At 48.7% G+C, this 10988-nt stretch overlaps 1 protein-coding gene across 1 annotated transcript in view; it reads right to left on the reverse strand.

The window, feature by feature from the left end:
• Positions 1–2086: 2086 nt before the first annotated feature.
• Positions 2087–10988, reverse strand: part of UNC5C (unc-5 homolog C (C. elegans)) — a 100647-nt gene continuing 91745 nt past the window's right edge. The window contains exons 13-16 of the mRNA XM_009327068.1: positions 7476–7625; positions 7075–7239; positions 2970–3148; positions 2087–2740 (exon numbers count right to left, since the gene is read on the reverse strand). Of these exons, the coding sequence (XP_009325343.1) occupies positions 2575–2740; positions 2970–3148; positions 7075–7239; positions 7476–7625 (660 nt within the window). The 3' untranslated portion in view covers positions 2087–2574. The remainder of the gene's footprint in view (positions 2741–2969; positions 3149–7074; positions 7240–7475; positions 7626–10988) is intronic.

Genomic DNA, 10988 nt, shown 5'->3' on the forward strand with positions numbered 1-10988 from the left:
CAGTCGAAGTCTCCTGAAGTCGAAAGCAAGATTTCCATTAGCATTGCAATGGGCTGCATCAGATGCCCAAGGAGAAAAAGATGGATGTTTGTGGAAAAGATGCCCTTGGCATCGCCACAGTCAGAGAAGGCAGGTCTTACGCAGGCAAAATGCAGACAGATGTTGAAAGTTAAAATGTATGTGTTCTGGTCTCCGGTTTTGACTGAAATGCAGGTTTGCAAACTGCCGGGTTACCTCTTATGAGGAAGAGAGTGCTTTGTGATCACTGCCCAGCGGTCAGTCAAAACCCTGCTGGTGTCAGGGAGCTGAAAAATTAAAAACAAAAAGTCCGAAGCCTATGGAAATGTCAAATGGGAAAAAGGTCAGATGAAATTTTCCTTTCATTTTGACCAATGACATTTTCAAAGTTACCTTTAAAGGTGCAATCTGGAAAGCCCTGGGAAAAAACAAAACCAAAAACACAAAAGAAAACAAACCAACTCCAGTCTTGGGAAGCAGCTGAAGCAGGAATACGTGTGTGGGCAGGGTTATGTGTGTGTGCACAACAGCAATAACCAGTGCCTGGCTGGAAACCTGGAGCAGATGTGCTGGGGAAGAAAGCCGCCTTTGCACCAGAAGTAGAGGACAGACAAGCCTGGCAGTAGAACTACTGTGATCCTATGCGCTGTCATGTACCAAAGAGTCAGTCTTTTCACTGAGCAGAAAATAAGTTTGCCGTGACAACCGAAAAAGCAAGAGTTTGCTCCTTTTGCCAAGTTCCCACTTCACCTGTTTGTGGTGGCCAAGAGGGACGTGGCCGAGAGGAACAAACGTCCCCCCGGTCAGCCAGTGAGGACCTGCACTGCCCTGCCCAGGCAGTGGAGGGAGCGCAGTGCAGGCAGCAAACTGCAGTACATGGGATTTCGACTTCACCACTCCACCATCCTACACTGGCCCATGCAGCAGAGGCTTCCCTGGCTGCAGCAAGCTCAGGAAGAGCAGCAGAGCGCATCTCACCCAGAAATGACCCAGTAGATGAATCCTAGTAGCCCTGACACCACAAACATTATGGGAGGAGGTGGGTTTCAGTAAGGGTGAGTACCTGCGGCTCTACGGGAAGCTAACGGGAGCTGGTGGCTCTCAGACCACTTCAAAGCAAAGCAAGACATATGGAGGCACACCTTAGACGCACAAATCAGATGGTCAACGTCAGTGCCTCCACATGCTTGCACCCATGCTCCTGAACCAGTGGGCTACATGTATTTGGACTGGGAGGCCGTCACTGGTTCACAGCCACCTCAGGACAGGATTGCTTCTTGGAGCAATCTGGAGGCACCAAGGAGGTGCAAAACATCCCATGGAGGAGTGCTGTTTGGATCCTTTGCAGGTGCAGATCAGTGACTTCAGCAGAGCATCACCAGGTTATACCACCTTTGCATTGGGCATGAAGCACAGCAATGCTAACACAAGGTGAGCAACCCTTGTGGGCTAGCAGAGGACTTTGGAGGAGGAGTACGACGGCTGGAGAAGGGAAGGACAGACAGCATATAAAGGGACGTGTCTTAGAAGACCTTCAGGAAGGGGACAACAGGTTCCATAAAAACGGGAATGATTCATTCTGCTGCTGACAAAATTAGAAATAAAGTAATAATGATAATAATAATAATAATAATTATAATCCTTGCACTAGATACTAATTAGTAAATAATTATCATAGCAACTTCTCTTTTTTATTTTTTTCTGGGTTTCTTTTTTTTTCCCCCCAACCACTCTGAATTGCATATCCGGCCCCCTCATATCGCAAAGGGGTGGAAGGGTGCTGTTACATTATGAATTGAAAATTAACTCTGATCCTACGTTCCCCACTGTCCTACAGCTATTCTCCACACAGGTTCAGTGGGACTGCCTTGGGGAAGGAAGGGGATATGTGTGTTCCTGCTTAGCACCCAGAGTACCTGCTTTCCAGATGCACACCTCTTAAACTATGATTTTCTTGTTTGGTTGGTTTTTTTACAAGTAGGTCTAGGAAACAGAACAATGACAGGAGGATCATTGTGAGACAATCGATGTGCAGAATTGTAGCCAAAATCTGAATTCACCAGAAACCAATAAGCTGAAATAGCCACAACCAACTGTCCATAGCCTTGTCTAGAATGGCTTTAAACAAAAAATATAAAGAGCCATGGACAGTCTCCTTACCCCTGTCCAGAATTTGATGTAAACAACATCCATAGAAACTGGGATTGTTAAGAAAGTTTATCCATATATCTGGATAGCAATAAAAAGCGTTTCCTAGGAAACTGTAAAAACCTGTACCAAGCAGTGTACAGCCAAGCCGAGAGGAACATTAGGTTGATTTATATTTTCAAGGTACAACTTTGCATGATTTCTTTTAGATCCTGTGATAATGTACAAGGAGAGCACATGTGAAGGTCAGGGCTGGGTTTTTTTTTGTTGTTGTTTGTTTGCTTGCTTGCTTCTCTGAAATGTCTCTTGTGTAACTCATTGGTCTGGGTTTTCATTTCAATTCTCGTTTGTAATAACAGGGCATTACCGCTCCCTGCGTCTGTCCTTCCTGTTCACGGCAAGGCTGCATCAGTAATTTCCTTCTGCTGCCAAAGAAACGACGGTTTCGTGTCTTCCCATTTCTTCAAGAACCGCCGCCAGCATGCTCAGGTTGCCGTCAGGGAAATTCTGGGCTTCCCAGAGATCCAGGATCACCCCGGTGGGACTCGATTTAGTAGCAAAATAATTTAGGTACCTGCAACAAGCCAAAAGGAAACTCATTTTCTGAGCTGCATGAAGGCTATCTGAATTTATATCAGTTCAGCCCATCCCCATTGCTGGTGCGGTCAAGGTGCTCATTTCCTGTGCAGTCAGTCTGACCAGTCTGTAGACACATCCGCTGTCATTCATCTTCACCAGGACCCTTTTGCACATCCCTCCCGTGGGGCTTTGCCGCCCAACCACACGTAGGCAGCCCTGCTCACCTGTCCAGTTTCAGCTTGTGGGCCAGCATCCGCCAGTCGTGGCCCCTGGTCTGAGGCGCGTCCAGGCTGCTGCACAGCTTTTGCCTTATTGGGAGGGGGATGCTGAAGGCGCTGGGCCCTACTATGGTGGTGATGGTGCCTGCTGAGTCCATGGGAGGATAATCGATGCCAGTAGGTTCCTGAGGTTGGAAAGAAAGCAAAAAAATATAAAAATACAGCAGTTTTGTTACTGAGTGCAGAGGCGATTGTAGAAGTGTATCCTCTGAGACTCAGTGCTTTTACTTGCATTAGAGGGGAACAGCCCTCTGCTAATCAAGCATTTATGTTGGTCAGCTGAAAAGGAGAAATATTTATAACTGACTTTGGGTAGACAGCAGATTTTTTTTTTTCTTTTCTTTTCTTTTTTTTTTGAGGGGGCCGATTACTATGGCTGGACAAAATTGAGCCCAGCTTAATTAATCTCTTACTGGAAATAATGAAAGATCAGGCACTCTGGCACATTTAAGAGCAAATTGCTACTACTAGGGCAGAGCTGGGCTTTCCCGGCTTGGCTGGCAGGACCCCCTTCCCGGCAGCCCCCCAAGTCCCCCACCCCACATGGAGCCAGCACTGGGCTCATGCCGCTGACATCCCTCTGGCAGCAGCCACGCTCTCTGAAGCCTCTGATGCAGGGCAGACCATGGAGAGACAGTTAATACCATCCCAGGCACAAGCTGATCCCTCATTTTCATGCAGCTTTAACTCTGTGCTGGAGATAGATGGAGTGTGTGTGCTCGGGGGGCAGCTGTCGGCCTCCTCCCCAAGACCAGCGCTGCGCTCAAAGGTGGTTGCAGCAGTGTTTCAAGGGGAAAGTCACCTCCAAAGCCAGCCTGTCCCCTGTGGGTATGGGGTTGATGCTCTCTGATGCAGTCCTCAGCTGGGAGGCTTCCCATGACACAGTTGTAATGTGGCCCACTGGGAATAACAAGCGGTTGGCTCTTCTGGGCAAGGATTTTATTTCTTCCTTGGCCTGGAAGGATTTAGCACCCACAGGTAGATAGAAAGAGGGGCTCAGTAGCTGGTAGGACAAAGGTAGTTGGTCAATTTGGATGGTTGGGTTTGCTTAGGAATGACAAGGTCCTACAGGATGGCTGAAAACCTTGCCAAACCCCGTTGACACTGACTGGCTGCCCAACCCGTGCAGAGGGAACACTCCTCCCATGCACAGCACTTGTCACCTCCAGCTACCAAAGCACTTTCCAAAGTGATGGAAAAAGCAGCAAGCAGGGCTGGGTCTCCTTTCATGCCTCTCACCCGCCTTCTCAATTGCTCTCCTTTGCAGCGTGACAGACCTGAGGCCGGGCTGGCAGAAACAGGGGAGCTGCTGCATCTCCGCCTCTGCCCAAGTCACAGCCCCAGGCAGCCAGAAACACCCGTGCAAAAGACTCATCGTTAAATGTCAATTTGTTTTCTCCTCTGTGAGCTGTCTTGTTGCTTTCTGTCAAGCTGGCTGTTGGGAAGGCCCTGTAAAACCTGAAACTGTCTCAAAACCAGGTAATGCCCAGCTTAAGCTGCCATCGCAAATTCCCCAAGAAGCTTGTTGGAGGTGCTCACTGTCACGCAGAGTCTTTGGTTTCCCCCCCAAAAATGTATGCAGAGATGGAAAGGGGAGAGCCAGTATCCATGACCAATGAACAGAATTAAACCTCTTTTGCCTCCGCTCTTTTATCCACACCAATTAAAGCTCTTCCACTCTATAAATATGCCTTTTTTTGCTTTTTTTATTTAGAAATGGCATTTTAGGCAATCAGTGAAATTTCTAACCAAGGAAGGTTTATGCCACCCTGTAATGCCCTCAGTTAACATGCCCAAAGCAGTGCCGAACGTGGCATCCCTACTTGGGTGCCAAGGCCCTGCATCGCAGGCCGGCCGGCCCAACCCCACCACTTTGGGCAGATTTCTACTGTCCTCTAACTGCCTGGCAGCGGGGGCTGCCCGGGAGCCAGCAAAACGACTCGTATGCCACCGCTGCTGCCTGCAGGCTCACCCGCACTGGCAGGTCAGAAGTGGCTGTAGGGTGGTGACTGGCGGCATTGCAGATGGACAACCTTCCCTTTTTATTCTGGGCCAAGGGACACAAGCGATACATTGAGGCAGTGCTGCCCCGGCTCTCGAGGTGGCCTGCTGCCCCAGGTGCATCAGGATGGCTGCAGAGGGAGCCCAGGTATCTGTGGTGGTGCCCTGGTGCTCTTTTGGGTGAGTACCAACAGCACAAGATAAAAAGGGGGCTTCAAAAACAAACGGTGGGAGACCTTTATCTCACTCTTCCTCTTGCCTCACAAATTCGCATGTTTTGGCACTCATTGCATTTGTATTTTTGAAGTCCCAGTGGAAGACACTGTATAAAGCCAGAATAAGACAGTTTAATCTGCAGAAGTTTTACATCCTTTACAGGGGACAAAAAAGAAAGCCTATAAAGGGAGGACGCAGGAAATGGTGTTACTATATTTTTACCACAGGGTGACAGAGGCAGAGAGGCAGATCCAGCAACAAAGAAAGGCACCAGCATGGTCCTGCAATGCCTAACCACTAGCTGCCTGCCTCCCCCACAAGAAGGGAATAATGTGTGCTATCGAAATCACCAGAAGCAAACCAAACCAGACACCATCTGAAAGCAGAGACCAAAACCCTTACATGACCTAGTTAGTCACCAGAAGAAAGTGTGAGGAACCACAGCTAAGGTTTCCTGATGCCTGGTCTGGTGTCTTTATGACAACAACCCCTTCCTCTTATGCCTCTAGAGGCATACACATTGGTTTCCAGGTTGCTGCTATTACACTTCCAGGTAACTTTTGTCATCAAACCAGCTGAGTTTTAGGCTTTTTTTCTAGTAACAAAGTTGACACAACCTTGTATGCCATCCCTTAGCAGGCCAAGGTCCTCCTGCCCCTCACCTGGGCTCAGGAACATCACTACATGTCAACCAGAAAGGAGCAATTTTGCAGTAGGCAGCCTTGATAGTGGCGGTATTATCCCCTCCCTCTATTCATCCTTGATGGATGGGATTGCAGCACAAGACAAGAATATTATCCTGTTCCCTCTGAATCCATTACCAGGCCCTATTACACACAAGCAGCTGAAGATGATTATAGTGTATACTTGCATTTCATTAAAGTTACTCTCATTTCTTTCTCTTCTCTGTGAGGTTAAATTAGAGATTACCTCAATGCAGCACTTATTACAATAATTGTTTATGATACTTGTTTTACCATCTGTCTTTAATGCTGTGTAGTCCCCAGCTGAATATGTAACTTTACACCAAATAACCAAGCAGATGTTATGGGTAACGGCACACACCGCTGGGGCCCTACAGCACAAGTAACTTTTGTCTGTGGTCTCCCAGCCCTTCCCCAAATCAGCCATCAGCGACTGCTGCCCAAGAGCCTGCTCTTTGTAGCTGCCAAGCTGCCAAAAGCCACCAGCACATTCACTGAAGTCAATGCCACTTCACACCTGAACATGTCGCTTGGTCTCAGCCCTAAGCTTGACTGCCCCAAGGAGCGAAAATTCTCCAGGTGCTACGTAGCATCAGCAAAGATGTTCCAAAACTTATGATCATTTTTCTACTGGAAGATGTCAGCCGTCAAAAGAAAAATTATCGAAGATAATAGGATTTGTAGCAGTAGCAAAAGCTGAGGAGAAAAGCCTATTGCAACTAGACCATCTGATATTCTGTCTTGCACAGCAGTTATTACGTGGGAACAGAATGGAGTGGCTCATGCAAACATATGGCAATGACATTTTCCTATTCTTCTTCCTTCCTCTCCAGGGAAATGTCGGGTATGATGGTCTTGCAGACTGCCAGGAAACAGGACCATGCAGTGCTTCGCGAGATGCGTTAGGGAGTGGTAGTCAAAGAGCTCCTCCACACAGATACAGAAAGGCAGCACTAGCAGGGAGACCACAGCTGCCCTCCTCCCTCCCTTGAGGGGGGGATGCTCCCTTCCAGATGAGAGAAACTAAGGGAAGTGGGAAGCACTAAACAGGTAGTAATGGGAAAGGATATACCTCCTTAGCCCTCCCACGTTCCTGCAGTTGGATATAGAAGTACACGGATGTCATTTACCTCTGAGATGGAGCAGTTGAGCTGGAAGATCTGCCCTTCTCCTTCAACCTGCCGCACACAGAGTTTGCACACCAGCTCCAGGGTATTCAGGCTGAACCTTTCCAGCATGAAGGTGCAGTGCAGGTTCCTCTGGCATCCACTCCATATGTGGTAAAAGGGAATCTCCTGCAAGAGAAAAGCAAAAAAAACATATAGTAAGGAAGGGATGAGGGACCAGGGCGCGGATGCTATATGACCAGAGACCGTGGGTTCCATGCTACTGTCACTGCAAATGGTCCAGGGAAAAAAATGTCCACGGCACTGCAGCCTGGCATTGGGTGTTTTTTAAACACCCCTGTGTGTCACTGTATTTCTTTAAGCCTCACTGCTAGGATCCAATGTAAATGGTTTGTGCTGCTCACCTGATATTTAGCCAGCAGTTTGCTCTTCCAGAGAGAGTGGGCAATGTCATGAATGGACAGGCGGAGGTTGTGGGTGCTTCCCTTAAAATGCAAAGCTTTGGGTTCCTCCAAAAGCTGCCCACCCATCTGCCGCTCCAGCTGGAGGACCTCCTGTGGTATGGCGATAACAAGAAGAAAGCGGTCAGGTTTCATTAAGACAGCACACTGGTCTTCTGATTCCTCAAGATCGACTCCTGTAGACACTATAACTTGTATAATACAGAAAAAAAATGCACAGGCATTGCACAGACTTGTGTTTCCCTGTGAACTGGAATTGCACTAGTGGATCTGAGTATAACCCCCTCGCCCCCATCATACAGCAGCAGCCCAGCAGCAGCAGCCCAGCAGGGGTGCAGGCACCCATGTCTCCTTTGGGAGACACGGCATTATCTGACATGTCCTATAAGCAGAAAGCTTAGTTGCACGCAATTATATTGAATGCAAAGACTTTGCATACAGGCACTGTTTGAATACTGAAATATATCAGTCTTCTCCATCGCTCACCAAACTGGACATCTAATGGTAGCTTTACTATTTTGCCTTTGGAAGGTCTTATTTGCATAGATACTGCTGGTATGGGACCTGTGCATACTGCTGGTCCTTCAGCTTGCAGCCTCCTGCCAAACTGCTCCATGACAGAGTGGTACAGGAGATAGCAGATGCCTACTCTGAGACTAACAGTCAAGCAGCATGGTATAAAAACAAGAGCAAGACACCATGATGGAGCATTTTGTACATATGAATACATAGGTTCAGGGTTACTGAAATATTTATCTTGTAATTAAAAGCTAGTAAGTGAAGAGTCTGGTCATTTTCTGCAGCTAAAAATAAATATATGCCTGTAACTAATGAGACCACAGCGGATCGTTGCCTACAAACAGCCTAATTGTAGTCCACAAGGAAAAAGCAAGTACAAAGGCACCTACATGAGCCCCGTTAGAAATCAACACAGCCAAACTCAGCCATATTTAATCACAAGAGCCAACCAACGAACCAGTCTCATGTGGCCAAAGCCAATCCCACACAAAGTGAGCGCACTCAAGGAGTACGTGGGCACACACACACAAATCAGGATGCTACCCCAGGCCAACTACAGAGGCCTCCATTTTAGCTAAGCACAAAACAAGCTACTCTTGATCACGTTCAGGATCTAGTTAGCATACAAGAAAAGCCCCTGTCTCTGGCGAGCCCAGCACCTGGCAGATACTGAAGCTAAAATGATGTTCGTTTATCAGCCATTAGAGGAAAAGAAACAAAATCAGGAAACCTTTTAGATTAAGGTTATGCCAATGAATCAGTTCCAGCTTCTTTCCAGTGCCCCCTAATTACCTCGTCAAGATGTCTAAAGGGCAATCGATAGTAATTATCTGATTTCTATAGATCTTCATTATTTCCAAATTACCTCCCTGGAAGGGCCAGAAGACAACTCGCGGCACTGTGTGAGCTAATTGCAGATGCCACCTCTCAGGCATGCAGGGCGCGGGGGCTGAATGACCGCTCCTGCCCGTGCAGTGCCAGCCCTGGGAGCTGCACTACTGTGGGGAAAAACATTGCAGCGTGATGCTGCAGCATCCCACCCACCAAATCTGGGTGTCTAGTTTCAATATCCCACTTTTGGTAACCACCTTTGGTCACCGTAGCCCCTCTACATGCTCCAACTGGAGGACGCTGAGCAGCCTGTGCTTCTCCCATGCCGCTCAGCTAATTAAATCAGAATTAATTTGGAGCCATGATTTGCACAGCCCTTCAAACCTGCAGGCTGGCTCTAGCCATACAGCATTTTATTCAGAGCAGTGCTTATCCCGCTAGCTGGCGCTTCTATGCCCCCCTGAGCCGAAAACAGCTGCGCATTGCTTGCCCTGTGCAAAGGTGGCTCCAGCCACCCTCACCATCGCCTCTCACCACCCCTGTGGGCTGGGACTTAAGCCCTTACACTCTTCCTAGGACAGGGAGCTCTGTACGGCATCACTCCATCATCAGCGCCACCAGGACAGCCACAACCTGTATTTGGAAAGGGCTTCCTCATTAACGGGGCACAAGCAAGCAATGGCATTCAGTTTAAGCTGTTGCCTTTCTTCATTAGAGGGAAAAATACGCATTAAATAACCGAGAGAAGATCACATGCCTGTTGTGCAGCACGAGGCGGGTTGGGGGGGGCCCCCCTGCTCCAGCCTGAAATCATTCACTCGCCACCAGTGTGGGAGGCAGCCGTTTCCGTGCGCCCGGCTGCTCAGCCCCGGCTACGCTGCCACACGCAGCTCATGTACCTCAATCTCAAAGCCATACATGAATAAACAGAAGAGAATAAAGCAGCTGGATTTCTTTATAGACGTCATATTATTACTTTTTTTGAAAGCAGACTAGCTTAGGCATCCCCCTCAAAGTGCAAAAATCAGCCTGAAAAAAAGAGGCCAGTGCTCAAGGTCACAGCTACCCTCGCCCTTACCCAAAAAGCATTTTCGTGAGCATCCCACCCAGGCAGCTCAGGACCCTGCGGGGCAGAGGATGCTGCATGTGTGATCAGCGCACAGCCCACTCTGCTCCACAGCCCCCAGGAACCCCGCCAAGCCCTTCCCATAATAACTGAGCCCTTATTGATGACAAGTCATTACACTTCCCTACTGTACTGCGGGCGCTGGCAGTTCGGCAGCGAATGCTTACTCTGCACGATGAGAGGAAAAGCCTGCTGGATAAATACAGCACTGTGTCTTATACCGCAACTGCTTGTCTTCCTTTGGTGGCTGTTAGGACACATTCAGCATATGGTACACTCATTCCTAGTTGTAAATAATAACAGAATGCATTTGGTTGCCTATTAAAATAAACACATAATCCCCTACAAAGGCTCTTCCAAACCTCAGACATCCCAATGTGGGAACATCTCACGCTGCTCTTCCCTCCCCCTGCCGTGTCTTGCCTGGAGCAGCCAGCCCCAAGACACCGAGATGTTGCAGCTGGTGCCTTGCTTGCTGCCTACAACTTTCCCACCCTCTCCAAATTACTTTTATCCTCAGGACCCACTGGTCAAGCCCTGTCTGCATGCCTTGCCTCATGCAGCCAGTGGTAATTGCCCGGTGAATGCCTCCCCTTCGGCAATATGGCAGTGCCAAGGACCTCCTCCCAGCCCGGCTGGGGCTGCTGTGGTGCCAGCTGTTGTGAAAGCATGCAGCAAACACCACAACCTTTTTTTCTTTCTAAATAGTCATAATTTGAGTTTACACAACACCATCGCACAGGGCTGGTTTGTACACACTGGTCCATGCTCAACCCTTTCATCTTACACATAACCCAGCAACCAGGCACCGTTCTGTGACCACCTGCACAGATCAAGGGCACTCAACCTACCTGACCCTCGAGGCAGAATGGTGGGCACTCATCTGAGGGTAAATGCCGCAGCTCCAGCTGGGGGGTCTGCACCATGTACCCCAGCTGCAGCCGATGCCTCCCCCGCGACAGGGCCGCTCAAGGGAGAGG

This window comes from Pygoscelis adeliae, unplaced genomic scaffold (genome assembly GCF_000699105.1).
Source record: "Pygoscelis adeliae isolate BGI_AS28 unplaced genomic scaffold, ASM69910v1 Scaffold87, whole genome shotgun sequence".
NCBI lineage: Eukaryota > Metazoa > Chordata > Aves > Sphenisciformes > Spheniscidae > Pygoscelis > Pygoscelis adeliae.